At 41.8% G+C, this 26,239-nt stretch overlaps 2 protein-coding genes across 15 annotated transcripts in view; one reads left to right on the top strand and one right to left on the bottom strand.

Annotated features, from left to right (window-relative positions):
- The window catches only part of DOP1A (DOP1 leucine zipper like protein A), a 65,677-nt gene extending 62,823 nt beyond the window's left edge, over nt 1–2,854 (bottom strand). For 4 of the 8 annotated variants that reach the window (XR_012672920.1, XR_012672921.1, XM_075145395.1 and 1 more), the window contains exon 1: nt 2,754–2,854. The gene's annotated coding sequence lies outside the window, so the exon portion shown is untranslated. The remainder of the gene's footprint in view (nt 1–2,753) is intronic. The other 4 variants (XM_075145390.1, XM_075145393.1, XM_075145391.1 and 1 more) reach the window with 1 other exon arrangement.
- A 5,342-nt stretch (nt 2,855–8,196) lies between these two features.
- UBE3D (ubiquitin protein ligase E3D) overlaps nt 8,197–26,239 on the top strand; it is an 86,580-nt gene continuing 68,537 nt past the window's right edge. For 5 of the 7 annotated variants that reach the window (XR_012672919.1, XM_075145388.1, XM_075145385.1 and 2 more), the window contains exons 1-7: nt 8,200–8,328; nt 8,889–9,088; nt 11,013–11,103; nt 16,175–16,406; nt 22,076–22,145; nt 24,630–24,699; nt 25,622–25,730. Coding sequence is in view for 6 of the 7 variants with exons in the window: in XM_075145388.1 (XP_075001489.1) it covers nt 8,267–8,328; nt 8,889–9,088; nt 11,013–11,103; nt 16,175–16,406; nt 22,076–22,145; nt 24,630–24,699; nt 25,622–25,730 (834 nt within the window). In the remaining variant the exon portion in view is untranslated. Of the gene's footprint in view, nt 8,329–8,888; nt 9,089–9,112; nt 9,445–11,012; nt 11,104–16,174; nt 16,407–22,075; nt 22,146–24,629; nt 24,700–25,621; nt 25,731–26,239 lie in introns of those variants that run through there. The other 2 variants (XM_075145389.1, XM_075145384.1) reach the window with 2 other exon arrangements.

The following is a 26,239-nucleotide window of genomic DNA, read 5'->3' as shown; positions in this document are numbered from 1 at the left end:
ACTATGTTTAACGTGGATTTGTATTACACTTTGTTTTAAAGGAGAGTTTGCCAACTTCTGGATACTTTTCAGCTTGGTAGACCAAAAAAAGGACTTACATGAGTTTCACTGTCTTACATTATGCTTGCAGCACTCTCCTCTACTGAGAGAGAAGCCTTGCTTCCAGGGTAATGCTGTGCCTTCACATTGTGACACCTCTTTAAATTTTCCAATACATGGTTTAACACAGAATCTACCAACTTAACAAAAAAAAAAAAAAAAAAAAAGATGGCCTGATAATTTATTCATTTATTCTTTGCTCACAATAACTTTAAAATTGAAAATTTAGATGAACCTTTTATTCATCCATACCCATCGTTCTAATAATATGTAGCTTCAGGTGAGTTTAACGTTCTGTCTCCAAACAACTCTGATATTTCTTTTCACAAAAACATGTCAGAAGTTCTCATATCCTTATCATTGCCTTACTCGGGTAACCTTTTAATACAATGCATTTGGGCAAGATTTTGTCCAACGTCCTTTTTTACTATACCCTGAGGTCCTAAGATACTACTAATTCATTCATGTCAAATTTCAACTCATTTCTATCATTTTAGTCTGATTTTAATTCTGAAATAGTGTCACATGCCACATGTATACCTATGCATTATCTAGATTGCGGTTATATTTTGCAATGCATCTGATTTCACATATTCTGCAGATGGATTTCAAAGGAATTTGTAAAGTAGAATCCTTTTCTGACTGTTCTGAAAATGGTGGCTGGACCAAAACTTGTTCGCCTTCCTTATCCTCAGAAGTAAGCCAGAAAAAAAAGTAGAATCGTAATAAGTATTTTCAGTCAGCCCAGCACAAGCAGTCATTCCCAGCTAAGCAAGAAGACACTAAAGGTGGACAGCAGTAACTCTGGTCAAGAGAACTAAGCCAGCGATGAACATACGGAAGCGTACTCCCCTTATTCAAATGGAAAACAATGGCAGAAAAATACAGCCTGAGCCCACTTACGCAGACTGCATTCTTACCCATGCAGCTTGCTGTGCGTGCAATGAGTATTTCTAGTGGTCAGTGTGGCTTGCCAGTATTTTTACACAAGAAAAGCACTACCAGGATAAACATGGCCTAAACTGTGAATGTAACCATCCACCTGAAGGCACAGCCACTCCAGGAAGATGTCTTTGCAAGATGCTGTTTAAATATCTGCTGTCACAGGTGCTACCAACAAGTTGGGAAAGACAGACATTCAGTAAATTAGAAATGCAGTCTCTCCTTCCCCATCTCTCATTTATGGGGAAATGCTTAGTTTCCAAAAGTACCTATTCTCATTTCAATTAAAACAAACCCAGGAATTATACTGTTGACGTTCTGCCTGTTTCCAAACTGACATTCCTTCACATGACATTCATCCATGTTACATTAAAAATGACTGTACATTTTAGATAATCACAATATTTAGACATCACACTATTATTAGACCTGAGAAAGGTCTACCGTATTTCAGCCTGTTTTTGAAAAGTTACCAATATTTCAAACAAAAAAACAAGCAAATCTGACAGCCAGGCCAGCACAAGTATTTAACAGAGATGGACCAAGGCTTGGCAACAAAATGAAAGACTATGATCTTCAACCTTATATTATGACCTCTGCAAGCATCTAGCCCACTACTATTTAAATAGAGTCTTCCCACCACTTCACATTCCTATAGATGGATTTCAGGTACATCATGCAGTTAACCTGAGAACCATAACACATCATTCACTATTACTGCACATAGAAAGAAGATCCAGGAGTGCAAGGGTTCCTGCTAATCAGCAACAAAAATATAAGGATTAAGTCACCCAGAACAAGCTCATCAAAACCTGCAACCCGTATCAAGCATATTTTAGGATACTTAAAGACATAAATTGTTTAGGCTTTTCTGGTTATTATTACAGGTATGCAAATGTTATTTCTAAAAAACATTTAACACCATAAGCTGTCACATATTGATGTTTTTCAAGTGGGCATCACAAGATTTAAGGCCATCCCTGCATGAACAGATGAAAATTAACCCTGCACTACACAAACTACGGGCAGCCATATGCCCCATGTATCCTTCCAAACATCGCACGCAGCAACTCAAGCGGCCGAGCCAGCCAGCCAGGAATCTGACCCAAAAGAGGCCCAGAGCCCTTATACGCTCAAGGTCAAAGCAGGACGGCTCTGGCAGTCCAACACCGAGCTTGCTCCCAGACGGGAAGAGGTCCCCTGAGGAAGCCCCCCACCAGGCCCCGCCAGCAGCGCCCGCGGCAGGCGCCGGCGTGGGGAGGAGGGGGGAGAGGCTCTGCAGCCTCAAAACCCACCCGGGCCCGCTTTGCTCTACGGGGTACAACACCGGGGAGGGGGGGGCAGACCACGGAGCGGCAGTCGGGCGAGCCAGGTGCCACAGGTTAATTGATGCAGAGCAATTAACAGGCTAACGGCTCTCCCCAGGCTCCCTCGGCACCTGCCCCCCGCCCCCAGGCCAACTCGGGCCCGGCCCTCGCCCTCCCCGACGGTGCCCGCGGCCCGGCACGGGGAGAGGAGGGGAGAAGAGAGAGGAGAGGGCCGGCTCGGCTCCAGGGGCGGACCCCGCTAGGCTGCGGCGCCCTCGCGAACACAGGCGCGGCGACGGGCAGGGAGGAGGGGAGCGGCCGCCTCCGGGTCCCGCAGGCTACCCGCACCGGGAGGGGGAGGAGGGAGGGAGGGGGAGGAGGGGGCGCCGGGGCGAGCGGCGTTACCTGAGCGACCCGAGCCGGAAGATACCGACGGCCACCAGCACCCCCGCGCCGCCCTGACAGCTCCCGGCATGCACTGCGGCGCGCCTGCCCCCGCCCCGCCCGCACCGCGTCGCCGCACCGCGCCCCCTGGCGGGCCGCGGCCGGAAAAGCGCGGAGCGAGGCGCGGAGCGAAGCGCGCTCCTGCGCGGCGCGGGCGCTGTGTGGCTGCGTGAGCGCACAGCGCCCGGCACGGAACCGCCCTCGTTTTGGTGGCGGGCACCAGTGAGTAACGTGTGGGCGGCGGCTGGTTGTCAGCGCTGGCGTGCGCACCCGCGTAGCGGGGTGTTTGTGTACGCACCTGTGCAGGCGCGGGAGTGGCCCGCCCGGTTTTAATTGCACGTTGCGCGGAGGAAGAGGTGGCTCTGTGCGCGTGGGCTGTGGATTTCCGTGGGGGAGATTCTTTGGTCTCGTTGATGCTGTCGTCGTTGTGCCACGTGGGGAAAACGTGCGAGTGGGCACATACACACTGACGGAAATAAAAATAAGGGATTTATATATATACATATGTATATTTACTTATTTTGCCTAATCTTTACATAGTTCACCAAATATAGTGCAGGTAAAAATGGAAGGCAGGCAGTACTTTAGAAAGTAGTATCGATTGTATTACCAGTAGTTGTATTTAGCATTTTCTAAAATTTGTTGTGATTAATATTCTTGAGTCCTTATTGCACAGAAGGGTGTGTGGGGCGCCCACATGGACGATCTCACAAGGAATTTTTTACTGCAAGAGCAAGTAAAGAGTACACTTCTTACACTGCAATCTGTTAGTTTCAAAGTCATTGTGGTTCTCAAATTTAAGCAGGCTTCATAATAGCAAACTGTTATTATGGTTATAAATGACTTAAGTAATTGCAAAAAAAAAAAAGTACATTCAGCTTACAAAATAAATCTTTTAAACTTTGTCTGAAGACAAGTAAATATTTCTAAAATATTGCCAGGGGAAAAATCTCATAATATTTATAAATCTTCTACTCAGTGACTTACATTATCAGCTACCATTTTATGAAGTCTAATTTTATTCTCCAGACTTGGGGTAATAAAGAGGAGATACGATTCCTTTTCTCATTAAACTATTCCAGGATTCAGTACAAGTACAAGAGAAACAATTACTTTTTGGAAAGCTGAGAATTCCCACTGGTTTTCTGAGACATTGAGTATGACTCTACAGGTTGTGTATTTCCAATTAAAATGGTGCATTTACTTTTATTTTTCTTTGACAATACCTTCAAATGCACTTGAGATTTGATTCTTCACTGAGGTTGGTGGTGCTTTTGGAGCTATTTAAAAGTGGTGGTGGGACTTTCAGTAACCGACTACATGCTTTCACATGCTCCTGCGCTGTAAAGCAGTTAGATTTCTAAGCTTCCCTTTTGCCGAATTTAGTAGTGTCAGTTACAACTCAGAGCTCTCAAACAGTTCTCTGAAATTGTCTCATCAACTTTATGTGCAGTGGCAATCAAAAAACCCCCACAAAACATTGTACGTTATCGGGAAGAATATTGAGAACAAGGTAGAGGTAGTTGTTTGGCTGCAATATAAAACGCTGGCGCAGCCTCAGCTTGATTACTGCATCAGTTCTTGTCTTCACGGCTCAAGAAGGATGTAGAGGAGTTAGGGAAGGCACAGAGGAGGGATGGCGCCGCTGCCTTACAGCGAGAGCAATAATGGCTGGGAATGTTCGATACGGAGAGAGAAGGCAGGGGAGAGGATTGATCAAGTTTCACAAAATCATTAAAGATACAAAGTTGTTGTTAAACAAATCCCATAGTATGAGAATGAGGAGGCACCTCAGGAAAACAGCGGAAGATCATTTTTCAGACATATAAAGAAAATGCTTTTCTGCAAAGCAGATTGTGAACTTCTAGACTGTTTTGCCACCAGAGGCTGGGGACTTGGACACTATTCGTAGGTTCAAGGAGGCATTATTCATATTGATGACAAACACATCCGTAAGTGGGCACTGAAGGAAATAGACGGGAATGTACTCTCCAGCATCCCTAATACAATGAGAGGTGCAGGGGAAGTACTGGGAAGTGACCACGCTAAGGAGCTCCTCCTAAATAGCATCTCCTTTTACTCACGTTGGTGTCAAAATAGTGGGCTAGATGCACCACTGATGCTAGGTGCATTCGCTTTGTAGGACATTTGCCTTCATTTCTGTGTAATTATTTCACTGCAGAAATGGTGAGAAACCTATAATAGACAATTCTGAATAAATGAAGCTCACACCCTGCAAATACTTAAGATTATTCGTAACTTTGTAGCCTCGTGTAAGCCTTTGTAAAGTCAGGGCCCAAGGCCCTTTTACTAATACTAGGAGTCGGTTCTCCTATAATTATGTGGATTTTATGTTTGACGTGTGACCTGCTTGCTCAGAACAATTTAACCTGCAATATGTACATTGGTTTGTGAAGTAATTGGAAATGAAAGCCACCATGTGGACTAAATATTTTTCTTCCTTAAAAAAGCAAACAAACAACAACAACAAAATCCCAAAACACCACCCTCAGAATGGCATGTAGAGCGTATAGTCTGCATCTTAGAATACTTGAATAAATTCATGCTTTGTGAAAAAAAAAATACTTAGTTGAGACAGTTTAACTGACTATTATCTGCCATATTTTTCCCACAAAATCTAACCTTACTCCATCTAACTTCTTTGAGACTCTCCTAAGACATCTACTTGGTTTTGCCAACTCCAAGGACTAAGATTACTTCAAAGTAATCACGTCTTAGATAGTAAATTGCTATGAAATTAACGTGCAAATCTGCCTTTTTGTTTGAAGCTTTGCAGATCACATTTTCAAATAACTCTCTGCAATCGCAAAACGCCTTGTGACCTTCATAGAAAGTGAAAACCTAACATTGCAAAACACTTTTTTTCCAAAGCAAAAGCTTCTTTCCTTGGTATCCTCAAATACAGACCATCAACAGCCTATTACATGCTGTGAGGGCAGCGTGCTGGATGAAGTGTGCAGTGGTGACAGGGCTCATGAGCTGAGGGACAGTCACACAGGGGTGTCAAGGTGGGCTTACAGTCTCTTCATAAAAGACCTCGTGAGAGGCAGTAGGAAGCCTCACCCCAGAGCAGCCTGTGCCAAGGGTCCGTTTGGTATGAGTGCGGTGTGACAGCATTCAAGAGCTGGGTGAGCGGGGAGTGGGAGGAATTTGGGCAGACTTGTAATGTTGCAAGAAAGGGCGGAGAGGGGGTTGATCGCAAGGTGGGGGGTGGGTGGTGGTGCAGTGACATGCCACAGGACACAGTCCCCAGCACTGGCTGGGGAGCCTGCCCCTGGCTCAGCAGAGGCCTCTGCTCAGAGCTTCGTGGGCATGGTGGGTTGACCCTAACCAGCTGCTAGCTCACTGCTCCACAGGGAGAGAACCAGAAATGCAAAAGTAAGAAAAATTGTGGGTCAAGATAATGGTGGTTTAGTAAGTGAAGGAAAGAGGAAAAAAAACCCAGACAATCACTCACTACCTCCCACAAGCAGACCACTGATGCCCAGCCAGTCTCCGAGCAATGGCTACTTTGGAAAGACTACACCCCCAGTTTTTATTGCTGAGTATGACATTACATGCCAATATCTCTCTGCTCAATTCGAGTCAGCTGTCCTACCTCTGCCCTGCCCCAGCCTCTTCGCTATCTCCAGCCTACTTGCTGCAGGGAGCAGAGTGAGACGCTGAGAAGGCCTTGACAGTGTGCAAACACTGTTCAGCAATAGCTAAAACGTTGGTGTGTTATCAGCGCTGTTTGATCACAAATCCTAAGCACAGCATCATACGGGCTGCTGTGAGGAAACTCCATCCCAGCCAGACCTAGTATGGGGGGCTGCAGCTTCGGAGGCCTGGGGCTGCAGGGACCACCCTGCAGGGGTGGTGCCCTTGCTTGCTGGATGTGTGCAGTGGTGAGGAGTCGTTGCCAATCTAAGGAGCTTGAGAAGGAGTCCAGCAGACTGTGCTGTACCAGAGAAGACGAAAAAGACAGGGTCTTCCCAGAGACCCTGTGGAAATGAGAGCCCAAACTGCACAGAAGGAAGGGCAGCTAGAGATTGTGGTCGGGTGTAGGGAAATGGAGGATTTCCCATGATGGGGAAGGCTGGAAGCTTGTGACTTCGAGCAGCAGGATGACAGCTCCTTTTCCACCTGCAGATTTCCAACTGGAGTATAGGTTCCATGCCCTGGTAGCAGATGATGGTGAGAAAGGCTTCTCTGGGGAAGCACCACAGTTGGACAAACCTGAACCACACAGCAGCACCACAAGAAGAAAGTGGTGGATGAAAGCAGTCGGTGACTCCCTGCTGTGAGGGATGGAGGATTCCATCTGCCAACCTGACTTGCTGTTTGGGTGTTTTGCTTGCTAGGGGCGTGGATCCAACATGTTGCAAGGATACTGCCGAGGCTTGCCCGTCCCTTAGCCTACTACCCCCAACTGCTTATCCACATGAGCACCAATGATACTGCCCTCTCTGTGAAGCAGTGTCTTGGGTATGTGGAGCTCTTGCATGGGATGGGCAGTGGGCTGGGTCAGAGCTTGTACGTCACGATCAGGAGAGAAGCCAGTGAGGGTGACACCTTGGTGGGAGCATGTTACAGACCACCCAATCAGGATAAGAAAGTGGATGAAGTCTTTTGATACAACCCAAGGAAGTCTCTGTGTCACAAAGCCTGGTTATCACGGGGGACTGCTGCCCCTGGGAAGGATGAGCCCTGGGCACCAGTAGAGACCGGGAGTGCCCAGCTGGGGAGCAGCTCTGTGGGGAAGGCCCTGGGGCCCTGGTGGGCAGCGAGCTGAGCTGGCCCTGGCAGCTACGAGGGCCAACAGCATCCTGGAGCAGAGCCCGTAGATCAAGGAGATTGATTATCCCCCATTACTTGGCACTTGATAGACCACATCTAGGAGACAGTGCCCAGTCTTCCCCCCGTGCCCCTTGCAGGGAAGGTGTTCATAAACAGTACCAAGTTTGTTGGACATCACCAGGACAGTTGCGTCTGGAGCACTGGGAGGTGAGATAGCTTCGGGGGAGGGGACCCAACCACAGCCCCCAGTGCCTGTGGGGAGGTGGCTGAGAAGATGGACTCAGGCTCCTCACAGCGGTGGTGTGGCAGGAGGACAGGAGATGACAGGCAGATGTTGCCACACAGGAGGTTCAGGCTGGGCATAAGAAAACCCCATGAGGCCAGCCGAGCCCTGGGGCGGCTGCCCGAGCAGACTGTGCAGGCCTCGACCGCGGGGCTCCGGGACCCGACGGGACCCAGCCCCGGGCATCCAGGCGCGACCCCACAGCCGACCCCGGGGCGAGCAGGAGGTGGGCGGCAGCCACCCCGGGGCGCCTTCCCGCCGCTGCCACCCGGGGCGTCGCCGGCGCCGAGCCGTAGGCGGCGCTGTGGCGGGCGGCCGCACCCCGCCTGCGCCGGCCGGCGGAAGAGCGGTCGCTTCCTGCGCGGGCCGCCGGAGCTGTTCCCCTCCCGGCATGGCGGGAGGGTTTCTGCTGGAGATCAGGCGGGGGACGCAGAGCGCGTTGCTGGTTATCCGGTAGTGCGGGGGCGCTGCCTGCCTGCCGCCGCTCGGGCCGTGCGGAGCGGCCAGTGCCGGCGGGGGAGGCGCAGGGCGCGGCGCTGGGGCGGCGGGTCTGGCTTTTAGCGTCCTTGGCCTTAAACGGGGCGGGAAACCGGGTTATGTACCGGCGCCTCCCCCTGCCCTTCCCTTCTTGTGCGACTCGGAAAAGCCTGAGTTACTGTGCAAATAAATGCTTCCTGAGAACCGAGGTTTATTTTTCTGGAGTGCGCCTCACCCCCACGGGAGACCCCGGTTTGCCGCGTGGGTCCCGGGGCGCGACTCGGACCTGCGGGGTAGCTGCAGGCCGGTCCCGGGCTTGGTCCACGCGGGCTGCGGGCGAGGCGTCCCGCGCCCCCTCACGCCGCCCTCGCGTCGTGTCTTCGCTGGCGCGGAGCTGTCACTGCTGCGCGAGCCGCAGCCCAGCTCTGGTGCCTCAGCGCCGAGGTCCTTCTCCCCCGTTCGGGCCTGCGCGTGCGAAGTAGCAGCTCGGCCTGACACCTCTTTCCTGAGGTAAACCCGTCGCTTTGCCTCCCCAGCGAGGCGGACCTCCCCAGCTGGCCGGTGGATCTTTCGGTGGCCGCGGACCGTCTGGAAGCGAGAAGCGGCGGGAGCTGCGAGGCGGCGGCGCTGCCGGCAGAGGTCAGGCTGGCCCCGTCCTCCTGCCGCGGCCTGCGCCGCCTCCCCGGCGAGGGCCTGCACCTGCGCATTCGCTTGGGCCGCCCGCCGCCGAGCGCCGGTAAGGCTGGGCCAGGGCCCGCGCTGCCGGCCCGCTCGGCGCTGAGCGGGAGGGGAAGGCTCGGCCCACTGCTTAAAAAAAGGTTGCTTTGCTTAGGGTGACCCGAAACCTTCCTGTGTTAAGTGACATGCAAACAGAGACTTTAAAGTGTAGATTCTGCAGCGAAAGAAAAAAAAACCCAAACCCAAGTGGAGTTCATGGTTTGCATTGTGTATATGCTGTTGCTTTTTCTAAAAGCCTCTCCTTAGCTCTGAATCGAAGATTTAAACAGGAACTGATAACATTTAATGAAATTGTCGGTTTTAAAAATCAAAAGTGCAAAAAGTGGCATAATGGAAGGGAAACGCGGTTGCTGAGTAAGTGGTTTTGTGTAGGAGTTTGAGAACTCTCAGTTCCTCCCCCGTGCCTTTCCCATATTACTTCAAAATTATTTTCTTTCCCTCCTGTTTCATGTTTGGTAGCTGAAAATGCAGTAATGTGATTCATCCAGGCTATCACACTAAGGTTGTCACCAACCGCTTCATCATAAAGGATTGCAATTTTGTGTTGGGGCTGCTTGCTCTCACAGCCTCAGTTTGCAGAGGTTAATGTTACAGGCGACATCTGCAAAGTTACCTTCTTTATTTCCCTGATGCTAATTCAGGTCTAGGATGTGATTGCATAAATAGGAAGCATGATGGTATAGCTGGTGCTTTCTTTCATTCTAGCATCCAAGCTCAATATGTTTAGATTCATTTAATAGGATGTGACACAGAAAGATACATGAAATAACACAAAATTGTCATTCTGTGGTTTTAAAGTATGTGATGTACAATAATGGTTTCAGCAGCAGAAACACACTAGAACACTCTGTTGATTTTATGTTATGCTGAGCTTGCTTCTGTATGTTAATCTGTAATTATGCATGTGCTTTGACAATTCAGTTGTAACAAAAATTATTTCCTGTGTCTTATTAATGAGGCATGCTTCAAAAGATGAAAGATGAAGTTTTAAAAATTCACCTTTGAAAGTTGTACCAGTGAAAAACATGTATGTGAACCAGATGGTAATCGACACGTATATTGGATAACCTTAGTTAGCCTCTGATGTTTTATATTAGTATGCAAAGCTAGTTGTCTCTTATATGAAATTCTTAAAGTATACGAACCTCTTAAAGTACTTTTCGTTTGTGGTTGCAACCTAAATCTTAAATACTGAATGCCAGTGCTGAGAATATATTTTGATTCTTAAGTTTGAGAAAGTGGGCAATGCAAAACATATTCATACATAGAGCTAGGCTTACAGTTTTACTTTTCTTCCACCTAATGTTATTTGCTAATTTGTGGAGGCTTTTATAGCTGCTTTTTTAATTTGGAAAAGTTGTCTGAGCTGACTTTTGTGAGACCGTTTTTGCTTTGCTGGCCTGCAGAGGGTATTGCTCACTATCTATTCCTTGAGTGATACTACAGTGGCTGGTATTTTACCTGCCTGAAAATTTAAAACTACTGCCTTTCCGCCCCCCCTCTCCCCCCCCGACTATTTTGTGTAACATATTGGGATATAGCCTCATATTGAAGAGACACTGATTAGCAGAAATATCATTACAAAAGAGTGGCATTGAATTTTAATTTATACAATCTCTGTAATGATATCAATATCTCAGCTCCCCCTTCGGAGAGGATTTGCATCTTTAAAATAATAATTCACATATACAGTTCTTACTCAGCAATATGGGGCATGAGGCAGAGATAGCAAGTTTTTCCTAAATCTAAGTACTTGCTTCTACAGGTAAATAAATTAAGGTTGTGTTTAAAATGTCAGCATTTTGCTTTGTTTGTTAGATTCTTATCTTTTTTGGTTTGAGGTATTTGGCAGGATTTTTCTGTACAAGTGACTGAAAATTTTACACAATTTTGAAGATTAATATGTCTTATTCTATCTATAGATTTGGGTTTTACTTTGAGGGAAAGCCTGAAACCCCAGAAGAATTACGTCTTTTACTGTCAATCCTGTGGTGACATCATAGAAAAAGACCGGTGAGTACTGCAAGTGTCTTGTATTTATAGCAATAAATGCCATAGTGATTGGTATTCATGTTATTTTGTGTACTTAGAGAGACAGCTAAAAGGTATTTATTTTGAAATTGAAAGATGAGAATACTTTTGAAGCGCTACAGATGACTAAAAGCAAAATTACCTGAAACAGTTTTTCACCATTTATTCATTTACTTCTTGATTTCATTCTGCCTGGAAAGTAGAAGTATCTTTCAAACGGAGTGTGGTGCATTGCCCTGGAAGCTGGGAAATCGGGATTCTTTTCCTGCTTGTCTGCTATGCTTTGAGCGAGATATTTCCTTTTGTAGCTGGACTGCCCTATATGTAAAATTTCTGCTTTGAGATCTATGCTTTTTGTTCAGAATCTCTTTGCACTCATCAAAATAGCTTCTGGTTTTGCTGCGCAAGCAAAAAGCTGTAACATTTTGGCCTGGAAATATTGCAAACGTTCATAGTTTTAATTGATTTAAAAAGTACTCGTAGTCTATTAGTAGCTGACATCTTTGCTATGTTAAAGGGAATAAAACTGAAAATTTGAGCCTAGACTTCTTTCTTCCTCTGCACTTCAGGGACCCTCTTCAGTTCTGCTCGGTCTCTTACAAATTCCCTTCAGTCATTGTGCTGTAGTCATAGAGTGGCTGCTCAGAATGGGGATGTTGACCACAGCTCCCTTCTATCCGTTAAGCAAAGCCAACCTCCACATAGTTCAGGGATGCTGAATTTGGGAAACACAAGAGCTGTTTCTTAGCTGTGTGACTTGGCCTTATCTCTGTTCCTTACAAAGTCTGCAGAGTGAATGAAAATTTTAATAAAAAGCTGCTGCATTTTCTGGCTCTTCTGATAAACAATTTTGACAGCTTCAGCTGGATATGTAAGAATTGTTAGAGATGCACTTGCAGCCTTTTGATCTGTGTCACTCCTAATACTCAAAATGGTAATACAAATGTGGCATATTCTGTAAACTCCTGTTACTTTCTTGTCATACATATGGATTTATGGCTGGCCTGAATATAACTGAATGAGGATTTCCTGGCTTTCTTTTCTGAAATGTCTCATCAGAACGTCTAGTAATAACTCTTACTTTGATAGATTTGTAGCATAATGAAACTTCTAATTTCTAGTCAGTAACATTTGCTTTCAAAAGATATTGCACTTTTATATTTTTGTCTCTGAGTGGGTGTTTTCCTGAATTTCAGCACATCAAATTCATATGCATGGTGTTTACATCCTTTGGTTCTGCATCCTATAGTGTGACGCAGTCAGAATTTCTGAGAAAGGAAAAAGAAGGCATGTTCATAGCTCTTTGCTTGGCATTTCTCCTTGCAGGGAACCTCTGAGCCCCTCGAATATTATCACTAAAAAAATATTAAGACAAGGGTAGAAGAGTGGAGCTGCCATGTATCCAACACCTTCTGTTCCAGCACTTCCAAAAGGAAGACAGTAGCATAGTCAGTACTTTTAGCTACAGAATTCGTGTGTTGGTCTCTCCAGGGAGAGTGAGTATGACAATGGCAGCACAGGCGGTGGGATCGAAGGAAAGTTACAGAACTGTGTGGGGGGGAACTTATTAAAATGTGAATTACTAGGAAAGGGTCTGTAATAAGAAAAACCTGAAATCTAGAAAATTATACCTTTGAGAAGAAATTGAAATAAATGGGATTTAGTTTAGATAAGGCTGTGGAGAAGACGTAGGACTTTTCCAATATGTAAGAACTTGCTGCAAAGAAGGTGGCAGTACTAGTCTTCTGTTGAAGCAAGAGGAATTCAGATTAAAATGAAAAAAAAAAAACACCAAACCTATTCTAAAGCTTATTTTTTACTGTTAGAGACTGCATAGGAAGCCATCATTTTAAAGACTATTTTAAAGAAATATATTAGGAATGGTTTAAATGTAAGTGATCCTTCCTTGATGCAAGAAAATGGACTTTATGCTGAAATCCCCTGGCTTAGTCTGTTTCCTTCCATGAATCTGATAGCTCTTCAGAGGTTAGGGTTATGCTCTCTGGTTCTTCTCCATTACCCTCACATTACCCACATTAGAGGAAGTGATTGGTTTTTTTTTTTTTCTTCCATGATTTAAGAGCTGCAAAGAATTTGGGATACTTTCTTTTTTCTTTCTCTCCTTCCAGTTAGGCGAAGTGTAGCTCATGTATAAAATAATTCTGTAAGGCTTTATTTCTGTCATGAAGAAATTCTTAAAGGCTAAATGGTGTGAAAAATAAATTTCATAAATTGACTATTAAGCAATAAACCTTTTCCTTAGTCCAAAAGTTAAGAATTTGTACTACATAATTATTGTATTGAAAAACTGATGGCAGGGGAAATCTTCTAATTACACTTTTCCTACATAAATAGCTTTAAGCGTGACAATTAACTGTCAAGCTGGGCTGTCCAAGATTTTTTAGTAAGTAAATAAGGAAGACTGCTGTTAAAGAAATTCACTTGGATCTTTTTTCTTTCTCTTTTTCTCTGATGGAACAGAAGGGTTATATGTTTAAAAGTCTAAAGTCCATTTTACTTCCAGTTTTCAGAATTTTCAATAGATAGGATGATATTACTGAGTTCTTGGATATTAGTTAATAATGGTGTTAGAGATTATTTTTCTTAGTCCAGTCTTATAAGGATCTCTATGGTCAAATACTTATCTTAGCATGGAAACTCACCTAAGAATTACATCCTTATGGCAGGACTCCTTTAGACTAGTGCCTAACTTCTAGCTTTTTAAAATTAAGTTAATTACCTAGGCTTTCTTTGTTTGGAGACAGAGAACCATCTCCAGAAGGAGATTCAGCCTGACTATATTAGACACTTTCAGAAGAAGAAAGTTTCTCTTAAAGGTCCCAACCTAAGAATTGTTTGTCGCGCTCTGGCTGTGAAGGCAGCCTAGGTGGCTATCTTAAAGTAGAAACTCAGATGTTATTAGGAGCAAGTTTGGGGAGATAAGTCCCCCTGTTAGCTAGGTTTTATCACTGTATTTAGCAGCCTCAAGTTAGTCAGCATCCAGTAAACTTCAAGTTTCCTTTTTTTTGTTGTTTTTCTGGAAAGCTACCTTTTTATTAGTGTTACATTTTTTCCAGTTCTGGTCATCCAGAATATGGCTTCCTGCCTATGAATAGCGAAGGCCTAGAATATAGTGGCTATGCTATATTTTCTGTATAGCTCAAAGTTAGGAGGGGTCTGTTTAGGAAATTCCTACTGGTTAGAGCAACTGCTTTTGTTGGGTAAGAATTCAAGATCTTGATTCTCTAGACTGTGAGAGTAAAGGAAGGGTCATGTAATGAAACTGGACAGCATTAGTCTGCAGCTTAAGGTAATCTCTCTCTTTTTTCCCCCCCTGTATGTAACACTTGAAAAAACATTGCTGAGCAATACCAGCTTTTTGTTGCTGTACTGTAAAGAGCAATACATAGGAATGAAGACTTCTTTTTTTCAGTGTGAGTCCAGGCATTGGAACTGATTGTACAAGGCTGATGAATAATCAGTCATTAGGCCAACACCAGAATTAAGGTCCCACCATGGCAGAATTGTGGTTGTATCTCAGGCAATATATAAGACCACAGAGAGTGAAGACAGTGATGGGTTGTGCCAAGAGCTGATCTTACTTAGTTATGGTAAAGCTGGGTCAGAGGACAAGTTATTCCAACTTTCACCTGCAGGTGGGGCAAGCACAGTTTAAAATGTATTGTCGATCTAGAAAGAAGGAAGTTTTTATAAAAGATTTTACTTTCACCACCCAACAATACAAAAGGCACAAGAAACTACAATAGGAGGAACTAGCGTCTTCAGAAAAGAATGGTCTGTGAACTGCAAGAAAGGGAGGGTGTCTGACTGTTGGCTTAGCAGCTATGTGTTTATTTGCGAAGTAGCACCACAAGCAATGTTGTATTTGCAAGTTTTAAGTAAGGAGTAGAATCAAGAAACTCTATGTAAAGGTTTCAGGCAACAGCAGAAGAAATAAGGGAACAAAAGGAAAGTATTCAAGGAGACTAGGCAGAGAGCAGAAAGCGCAGCTCTGCAACAAAGAGTGCATCTAGAAGACTGTTGGAGAGGTGCACAAAGCCATTGCCCATTGTTTTGGTAAAGGGGCTGAATTTCTTCCCAGTGCAATAGTTTTCTAGAAAACACAGATTAAAGGAAGTGTAAATATGAGAACAGTATCCATCAATACTTCTACATTCCTAATAAAAACACATGTGTTGGGACCACAGAGTGGCTATAGGAACTGTAGGCAGGAAAGTATTCACCACTCACTCATAACGACCAAGCTGGTATTTATATACCTACACGTATATATTCTAGCCTTAAGAGTATATTTTACAACTTAAAGCAGTGATTCCAAACTTTGGCTTATAAAATCCTCTGGCACTGTGTGTAACCAAAGAAAGTAAGTTAAAAACAACACCGATAACGAAAGGTATTGCCTGGAGCAGCCTCCTTCGTCCATACAGCTGCCCAGGAGAAAGGGATTTGGGTTTTTTCGTATGTGACTTCTGAACGTTGAATCTGAATCTGAATTAAGATTGCATTATCCCTTTTTTTTTTTTTTAAATGAAGATATACTGTGGTATTTTTGTCAGGATTTAGCTTTTTCAAAGTCTGGTACCTGACTTTGAGGGGACATACTCTCCCTTGCTGTGGCAGCAGTCTGTTTCTGTTGTTTTTATATCAACATTTGGTGCAAGGGAACTTTGCAAGAAGTAATAATAAATATAATTGCAAAATGCCCATTGTTATATTCTTCATGACTGGATAGAACTGTTTTATTTTTGCCATGTGATTCATTTAAAGAGAGGATTATGCCAAGTTCTGCCTTATAATCATTGGAGATTCACCCTTGGGAAATGCTTCATCACAAACTTGGCAGGAAACACTCAGCCATTGCTTTCTTAGAATTCATCCGAAGAAGGTGCCTTTGACTGAAAGGAGAGTCAAGCACTTCCTTTTGAGAAAATGCCATACTTTCCCCTCTTTTTGTAAGGAGTCTAAGCTATCTTTTAGTGTCTTAGAAAAGAGTATAATATATTGAAGTATTTTTTTTCTTCTTCCCTCTTAGGAAATTTCTCAGAGTTCTTCCTCTACCAAGTGAAAACTGGAGTGCTTTAGTTGAAGAGTGGTGTTGTCACCCTAACCCCTTTGCCAGAAGCACTTTGCACCCTCAGCTTGATGATTGTTTTCTTGGAGACACTTTTTTTCTGTTGAATTCAGGAAATGAATCACATGTGCCTGAATCTCCCACACGCTGCTCAGAGACTGGACACCATGCTTCTCAGAGTGGCTCCAACTTGGTAAAGTATTTTGTTTGAATAATTCTTAAGTGAATGTATTTGGACTTTTTTTGTTGTAAAACACTTTTTTTGTCACTGGTTTATTTAACTTGCATGTATTACAGAGCTGTTTTGAAGGTCATAGGGAGTTGTTGACATTCAGTTGTACCAAAGCCAGAAAATATTCTAAGCTATGATTTACATTGTCCAAAGCATGCACCATGGTCTTGATATTGACCCAGATATGCAAGAAGGAATTCTTCCTATAAACTGAATTAGAAGCTATTTAATTATGTAGTTCTAAACCCAAATATTGCCCCCAAAAAAATCCCGAGTGAGGGACATCAACATTTAGTAAGATAATAACTGTAACGGGTTAGGTCTTTGTCAAAGGCTAGTAGAGTGACAAATGAGGAGGAAACTGGAGTAACAATGGTTTTTCTTCTCAAACTATGACTGGATGCACAACCATAAATATGATCAAAGGAAGGTGTGATTTTTTTTTTCTTTCTTTTTGTTTAGCTTTAGAAAGACTTGGAAAAATCAGGATGTGTTTTGGGTTCAGATGTGGCTGTCTTACACTCTTAGAAGACAATAAGGAAATTGAGTTTGTTTGACTGCTCTGTCTAATGAAAGGGACCTGCCACTCCAGGTTATAACTCTTGATGTAGATGTTTCTGAGGTGTTCCAGGAGGGGATATATCCATCAGTTGAATCTCTAGGAAGAAGGCTATCATTTGGCTTAGAAACATCAAAATTTGTTGTTGCCCAGGAAAAAAAAACATTTGTAGGGGTACTGTTGTTTCAATGGTGGGATAAAACCCATGAAGAAAGAAAATTCAGTGCTTTACTCATCTTGGAAATCTAGCACTTGTATAAAAATTCAAGCAATAATCTTTTCTTATACCAGAAGAACATCCAGGAACTTAGTTCACCAAAGCCTACATTTCCATAAAGCCTTTTCTGTTAATCTGCTGCTTGTCTATATTTGTGCTGACAAAGGTTGGGCCTGCAGATACCATCTTTTCTTCCAATACCATGTATTAAACCTAATTACTGAAATCCTTCTACGGTTATGGGAACCGTTGCTGCCTTGGCAACTTGTGTCTGTAACAGCTGATGACTTGCTATGTACAGATTCCCAACATGAAACTTTTAATCTGTTGAGAAGTAACACCAGAGACCGTGATTCCTGTCTGCTGCTGCTGTTTATCATCATCAGGGATTTATATTACCCCCAGTTAAATCACTGGGATTCTCGCAGTTCAACCGTTGCTGGTGCAATGCATCCAAGTGAGCCATCTGCTTGGGAACAGTTCTGTCCTACGGTCCCTATCTGCAAGTCTTGCAGCTGTGGTCCCTTTGTTTTCTTGTTCCATTGCTCTTTGAACAGCAGAATATGGGGAGGGGAAAATAAGAAGTGATACCCTGAAAGGATATCAGCATGGGAGAAGCAGATTAATTTGGATTTTCTGTGGCAATTGGAGTTGTTTCTTCTGAGTGTCCTTAAGAAGGAAACTGAGCAGAAGATTCCAAATTTCCAAGAGGACAATGCTTTCTGCCAGAGGTCCCCAAAATGAATTATCTCACATTTCAGTAGTGTCAAAAGAGATCTTAGAACAATGGGAACAAAGACGGGAAGAGGCAGAGTGCACGGAGTTCATATTGCAGTCCAAAGACAGGGGCATAGTCCGCCCAACACACTTCTTCAATAAATCAAAGAGAATGTTTGCCAGAAAAGGGTTGTTTTTGAGGCAGAAACATGATAAAAGGATGTAGGACAAAGATGTTACTGAGATGTGGGTCAAACAAGGATAACAGCAGAACTTTTGAATGAGGGAGGAGGCTATTTTCTGTCAGAAGCATACAATAGTAGTTTAGTGTGATGAATTTTCATGTTTGCTTCCTTAAACTTGCATTGAAGTTGAGAATTCTTTCCTTGTTTGTGTCAAATCCCTCCTTCTACATCTTTCACACTTGCAATGAATTCTTATTTCTATGTTTGCTTATTTCCAGCATCACTTGGTTGCCAAGCAAATGAGCAAAACTGTAAGATCCAGCAGAAAGTGGACTAATAAGGAAAAAACCCCTCATACTGAAACATAATATGAGTCATAGAAAGTTAGAGGCACGATAGATTACTATTGGCATAAATGTTCTCATTTCAGAGAATATTGTTGCAGTCTGCCCCAGTATAAAAGTTCTTTTTTAATTGCATTGCAGTTCTTTGGAAAGTGTTTGCCTATGACCAAAATAGTAGCAGGAATGTACCAGAGATGCTTAAACAATCTTTTCCAGCCTCCAGTGGGACCAAGACAGCATCCATCCGTTGCAAACATATTTCTTGCATCTATTAGTCTTCCAGTGTAACACAGTTTTTAAATGTCACATGGTCTTGCAGCATCCTAATAGTATCTCTTGGGGAAAATATTTTCCCTGACACCATATCAGGGATCCTTAGGAATAGAAACAGAAAATATTAGGCTGGTGATCCACCTCCATCTGCAGATTGCCAGCAGCTGCAAGTTGTCAAAGAGATATATTGATTTAATTAGCCTAGCTAAAATTATCGCTTTTTCCGTTGAAGCATGATACAACGAGTTAGCGGTGTTTTTAGGTACCATACTGCACAATTCTCAGCTAGCACCTGTAACTGTAGTCAGAAAAAAACATTTAAGTTGTAGCTTTCAAGGAAGTACTGTATATTATATACTTGTACTGTGCAATATTTGTACCAACCTCGGATACTGGTTTTCACAAAGCCCTGTCTACTTAGCCTTGCTCTTCATGTTAAGCAAGTAATTTTACTGTGTATGTTTGAGAGGAGTAGCAAGGTAGGAATTGGGAAAGGGGATAACTGCGTAAATATGAACCAGATGTTTTTTCTGATCTCCATAACAAGGGGGCTGTACTTCCAACATAGTCAGCTCTCTGAAGCTTTCACAGAGGCTGTTGGGCTCTCCCTGGTTTGTGAGGAACAAGCAGGACTTTGCGATCATAAGTTCAGATTCCACGTGGGACGCTTCCTGTTTTTCGTGGAGCTAGAGTGATCCTTTCTGTTCATTTTATTATTTGCATAGTACAGATCAGAGAACTCTGTTACGTATTTCCAGCATCAAATCCATCAGTTCTATCTGAACTATAGCTTTGAGAAAGATGTCCAGTATTGATTTAATACTTCAAATGATGGAAGCTTTATCACATTCCTTGGCAAGCTATTTCAGTGGTTAATCATCCTGACTCTTTGCTGCCTTCTTATTAAATTAAGCACACTAAGAATTGCAACTCTGTATCTCTTTTTATCTCTAAGACGTATTTATTTTCTAGAAATTATTTTTGTAGCAGTTTTCCAAACCATTTTCCAAATTTTTAACATACTTTATAGATCCATTTCTGCAGTAATCATCTTGCTAATTCTGAAGATGTTATGTTTTTCTGTTTATCCGTATCAACTATTCAGTTGTTCAGGCATTCGGAGATCATATTTGCCCTTTCTTTTGTAGCATCTCATTAGTAACTCTGGTTTGGTTAGCTACCATCATCTAAATTCTTTTGATTTTTGCTGTCTTCCACTACGTATTCCTTTATTTTATCTTCACTGGCTTTGTTGTTCTTGTTGTTCCTGAATGTATGATCCGGCATTTGGCTATATTTTAGTGCAGATTGTTAGACTAAGCACAATTTATTTAATGATCCAGACTGGTGTGTATAACTCCTCTATCTCCCTTGTTTACCCCTTCCCTATCATTGCAGCAGGAGGTACTTACACTTGTGCTTGGAAATCTGCGTAGTCTGAAAGTCCACAATCAAGGTTCTGAAGACAGCCTGTAATGGACATACCTCAAAACTTACCTTTGTGAGATGGAAAGTGTACCTGACATAGCTAGCATAGCTAGGGCCATTGGATTCACTTCATGCTGCTCTTTTTTTTTTTTTTTTTGTAAATAAATTTGTGATGTGATAGGCCACTTTTTGTTCTGGACATCGGTCCGACACATCATCATCATACATTTTAAAATTTGAATACTACGGAGTGTGATAGTGGTGATGAAGAAAAACTGCTCCCCGAAGAGCGCATGTGTGTTCACTCCAGTTGGAATCCATGGGAACTGTCACCATCTTCTACAAACGTCACAGAAAAAGAGAAATTTGGAGTTTTTTCCCCTCAACTAGTTTAATTTATGCTAAATTTAGATATTATTTTTGTAGGCATGTGCTGCAATATGATTCCTCAAGTTGATAGTGACTTGTTTGGACTTATAAACCAACCTAATAAAACAGTAGTTGTTTAATTATACATGGATATTTTTATGCATTGTATACTGTATGAACAATTATAAAGGTGATTATACAAAGACCACATGTAAAAATCGAATTTAGGTGTCTTCTCATTACATTCTCAGGATTTCTAGCTCCAGAAGAGTTTATTAACTCAGGAGCATTATTGTGGTTGTATATACGTACTGCTTCCAGACCAGAGCTGTACTGTGCTACACCTGGGTTAATAAGCCCACACAGAATCAGTTCTGGAGTTTAGACTTTGGTTTAAAGTAGGAGTTGTGCTTACTTGTATCTTTATACTGATACTGAATTTAAGTATTAACGCTGGAATTAGTGGGAGTGTTACTAGGGCAGATTACAGGTTCATCCAGAAATGAGATCTTTTTCAATGGGCAGTAATTGATGCATAAGAATAAGTATTGAGTTTTGGACAGTGTAGAGGTTTCTTGAACTAGATGTTGTTATCCACATTTTTTGTTTTTAATAAGCCCTTGATGAGCATTGCTTCCCCTGAATTTCTGAAGACTTTTTGAACTTACGTATACTTTCAATATGAAAAATACTTTCCTGTAGTGAGTACCAAACTGTATTATGCATTGTGTGACAAACACCTTCCTTTTCTTTGATACAAACCAGGTTATAATTCCGTAGCATGACTATGAGAGTGTTTTTTTCCTCTTCAGCTTTTCCTAAACATTTGTGATTTTATATATCTCAATGATACTGCTCAGTTTTCTCTCTTTCATGCTTTCTCCCATTACGTGTGTTTTCTTGCCACATACGGAAACTGTTTTGCACCTCTGACAATTATTCTTACTCTTTTCTGTTTCTGCTTGAATTGAGGGAGAGGGTTTGTTCAAGAGCAGAATCCACTGCACCTTTCTGGAATATCATGCTATGATGTGTTCTTCAGCTGTGTCCTAGTAATTCAAAATCCTCAGTGGACATTTTCTGCTCTCTGCTGAACATTGAACTGGTATTCCTGTAGAACTGTCCACAGTGGCTAGAACTTTTTAATGAGTGATGGTAGTCACATTGCAGCATAATATTTTATGTATATACTTTGGAATACTTCTTTTCATGTGCATTATTTTGCCCTTATCAAAATCAGATTTACCTTGTCATTTTATCATCTAGTCATTCAGTATTATGAGATTCTCCTGTTAGCTATTACAGATTGTGCTGTGTGGTCGGTGTATATTGCCAGATTTTAAAACTAGTATGAAACTTGGAAGCAAGTGGAAGTGTAGAAAGCTGAAGTAGCGAATGCAAAGCTGTGTGTATGTAAATATAAAGAGAACAGAAACAAGTACAAAGTTCACTAGCTACTCTGGAAAGTATGTTAAAATTATACATTCCTTTTTCAGAATAACTGAGTGACATTTAAATGACATTTCTTTGTCCTACAGAAATCAAAGGAAAATACCAGAGTAATTTGTAAGCGCTGCAAGATGATGCTCGGAGAAACAGTATCAGCAGGTATGGGATATACAAACCAGACTAGACTTCACTGTGTCAGCCATTGAGCACTGGAGGGTAAAAACTCTGGAGGAAAGTAGTTTATCAGTAAGGTGCAGGACTGATTCCTGTGTGTTTGTCTCATTCTCGTCTGGAACAGATGAGGTTGTTGTTTCCACTATTAGACCTTGAAATTGACTTATGACAGGGATTTTCCTCATCCTTGTTTCTGTGGCGTATTTGGCTAATTCCAAAGCTTTGAAAGACTCAGTGCGTGATTTCAGTTTACTAGGAATCCCAGTAAAAAAGGAGAAATTACAGGTTGTTTATTTTGCTGTCAGTCCTACAGAATAATGGAAAGGTTGATTCAGAACTTGATCAACACAGAACTAGAAGCTAAAGATATGATTGCTAACAGCCAGCCTAGTTTCATGGAATGGAAGCCTTGTCAAAGAAACAGATTATTTCTTATCATCATCCAATGATGAGATGATGAGATTATTGGTTTAAAAGCTGTCATTATATTGAATCAGCAGGCTTTACTTGAAGTAGTGTAAAGATGAGTCTCTGATGGTTTTTAAAATGCAGTTATTAACAGGAGAGAAGCAATAATAAGACTGTTACTAGCAGGGTTCATTCTTTCATTCTCCTTCTACTCCACTGCATCAGTCAGTGTGAGCCTGGCTCAATTCAGACATCTGGAGAATATAAAAACTTCTCAGAAAATGCAAAGCCTGTTTAAGAAATAAGTCATGAGGAGACACAAGACAGAAGATCTTCTGTTACAGAAGGTTCCGATTGTCCTGTATAGGCTTTAATAAAATCAAATTTAAGGTAAGATGTTTGAAAGCCCACAAAGCAGGTTGTGACTTTGGGAAAGCAGTGGTTGGAAAAGAGCTTCACAGATCATCATGAATAATGGATGCCTTAATCTAAGCCTTCAGACGATTGTAGCAACCAGTAATTGATGTGATCAGTGGGTATGGGAAAAGGCAAATACTGTGTAGATGTGCAGGGATTTGGTCTGGACTCTATACACGCCAGAAGTTAGATAGCATGTCCATTGTTTTCACCATGTTTCTTCAGTACTGTAGAAAATTTACATAGAGCTCAAAGAACAGACAAAAAAACTAACTGGAGACGTATGGTGTAAGTCCAGACAGAACTCTCTGTGAAAAGAGATTAGAGAACAGACTTGACCGTCATGCTTTGGTGCTTCCTCATGAGCACATATCAGTGCCTTGAAGGTAAAGCTGGATTAGAGTGGTGTAGCTGTGGAGGCCAGATGTGGCTTTGAAATTCCCCTGTCAGCTATTCCTTCCCCCAATTCTATCCCCATATACTTGTATGATTTTTTTCTTGGGAAATTCCACCTTCTATCTCTCTACAAGCAAACATCACCTTAATTCCCAATGCCCTTGCAGCAGTAGCACCAATTCCTTACTCAGGTTAACAGCTGGGGAGCTAGAGTGACCGAACTGGCTTCTTTTCCTCCTGTCTCCCAGGACTAGGCACAGCGTGGAGCAGAATAAAATTAAACTTAGAGGTAAAACATAATTTACTAACAGTGAGGATAATTTAAAAAGTGTAGTACTTATCTGGAGGATGGGTGGGATTACCAAGCCTTTGGAATCTTTAAAACAGATTAAGTGTCTTTCTGAAATGCTTGCTTTCATCCAGTTTTAATGGTGTGTGTGGACAGAGATCAGATGAGACAATCCCTTCCACCCTTGAAATTTATGGAACTGATGAATCTTTACTGTTGTTCACATGCTAAGGCTTAGTGGAATGAATTTATTACTCTACATGCTTAACTTGTTCTGCTGGCCCTCTGGTTAGCCTGTGTTTGGAGCATAGACCCAGAGCTTCAATATGATCATCTTTGACCTGACTTTATTGATGGGATTAAATTCTGTACTCAAACACTTCCATTTAGTGTTAAAGGCTGTCTTAGTGGGGCTTTAGGGGAACAGTTACATTGAAACTCAGAATGTATGCAGTATTAGTGTTGAGTTAGTGTGACTTTTGGAAAGAAGTTCTATTCTGCTCTTTGAACAAAGAAGAAAATTATTCCCCAGTGTGTGCTGTTATTAAAACTGTCTCTCGTGATTCACTGCAGCATTACTGAGCAGCAGAGGGTATTAAAATACTTATGTAAGCTATGCTGATCTCAGTGCTTTAGGAAAGTTCTTTCAATTCATCTTTCAGGTTTGGCTTGAGCTCTTGCTTGCTTTGTTTCAAGATGATTGTTCCCAGCGTTAAACAAGGATCAATATGAATGACAAATTGTTCATCATGTAATTAGCTCAGAGCAGTTTTCTTCTGGCAATGTATGTTTTCTGTTATTGGTTGCTTCTTCTCCCACAAACCAAAGCAGAATTTGACCATCTGCTGCACCTTTTAATTGAGTGCTGAACAGAAGTTTAATTAGTATAGTGATACGGTGACTTACTCTTAACAAGTTGGTTGTTCTGTTGTACTTGAAAAACGTTTTTGTCATTTTAGATACCATTAAATATTATGTCACCGAGGTAATTATTCGACCATCTGAGGCAAGTTTCAGCCCAACACCAAGGTAACAAATAAAATTTAAAAAATCAGATATTTGCTCAGGTTTATGTTTTGGAAAGGATGCTAGAAATGCACTAACATTGTATTTTCTTGAATAATTACATATAATAACAAAGTGCTGTCAAATTTTATGTAATCATCACAGAATTAAGCATTGTAAAGGTAATGTAGTCTGAGTTCACTCATGTACAATTTTGTTTGCTTGTCTTTGTGTGTGTTTGTGTCTGACGCAGGAGAGAGATTGTGTATAATTTGTCACAGTGTCTTGCTATTTGGGTGATAAGCCAAAATACAATACTTATTTATTTTGAACTATTTAAATTTGCATGATGTGTGGTGATTAATTATGGAAATGGAAGGTTACATTATGTAAAGTTAAATTAAGTAAAGCTTGAAATGTTTAATTGGAAGTGAGATTTTTGAATTTTCAAGAAATTCAGTTTAAAGTTAAGACTAAGATGAAAAAGAACTTGACCTATCGTGTACTATGTGTTAGTCACAGTTCTTTCCTTTTGTGAATTATATTTGAAATATGTGCATCATTCTGAACTTTGCGTTAGTCACAGTTCTTTCCTTTTGTGAATTATATTTGAAATATGTGCATCATTCTGAACTTTGTGTTCATATTTGTAAAATATAATAGGGAAAAGCTTTTATTCAGCATTTGACATTTGGTTTTGGTCAAAATAAAGGATGTTGAGCAATTTAGACTGCTGATCTATTAAAAAATTCCTGTTGCAGGAAATAGAAAGTCCTCTGGTTTTGAGGGAGAGAAAGATAAAGAAGCCCCATCTCTCAATAAAGAGTGTAGGTTGTAGTGGAATTGACAGTGTGGAGATACTCATATACTTGTACTGCATTGATATGGATGACTTTACCATATAGTTGTTATGAAAACACATAATATGTGGTTAATTCTTAAACAGGTCTCAATTCGTACAAAGCATGGTTGCTCAGTGTCTTCTGGAATTGTCCTCTGCTAAAAGCACGTTTAGATTCACCATAAAAGGGGATAATGGAAAAATCTATATTCTGGTAAGTTTTTTTTTTCTCTTTATCCTGCTGAAAAAGTTTAACCTATGAATCCCAGCTCCTAAAACGTATTATTTATGCTGTTCATGATTGTATGTTTAAAGAAAGTTAACAAATTCAAATTCTTGAAGTACTTGTGAAGAGTTCTGTTCAAGTAAGAAATTTTTAATCTAAGTAGACGTACATATAGAAATTTTCTCTATTAATATAGTAATGAAAGTCCTACAGACGCATCACAAATAGCACAGAAATAACACTCTGTTTTGTATTAAAAAAATATGGAAAGCTTAAGTTTTGACTTTATAATATATATCTCATCTTCTTGCTCCAGTGCTTCTTATCTTTAATCACCAGAAGTTCATTGAATTGTATAGCATCTTTCACAAATACTGTCTTAAGTCAGCAGATTACTATTGTAGTCAGTACGTTGCATTGCAAAGTGAAGTGCAAACAAAAATAAAATTGCCTATTATACTTAATGTTCTAATGCTGTTAAACTTGGTTAAGCTTGA

Source organism: Calonectris borealis, chromosome 3 (genome assembly GCF_964195595.1).
Source record: "Calonectris borealis chromosome 3, bCalBor7.hap1.2, whole genome shotgun sequence".
In the NCBI taxonomy this organism is placed as follows: Eukaryota; Metazoa; Chordata; class Aves; order Procellariiformes; family Procellariidae; genus Calonectris; species Calonectris borealis.
This window is presented reverse-complemented; position numbering and strand designations above follow the sequence as displayed.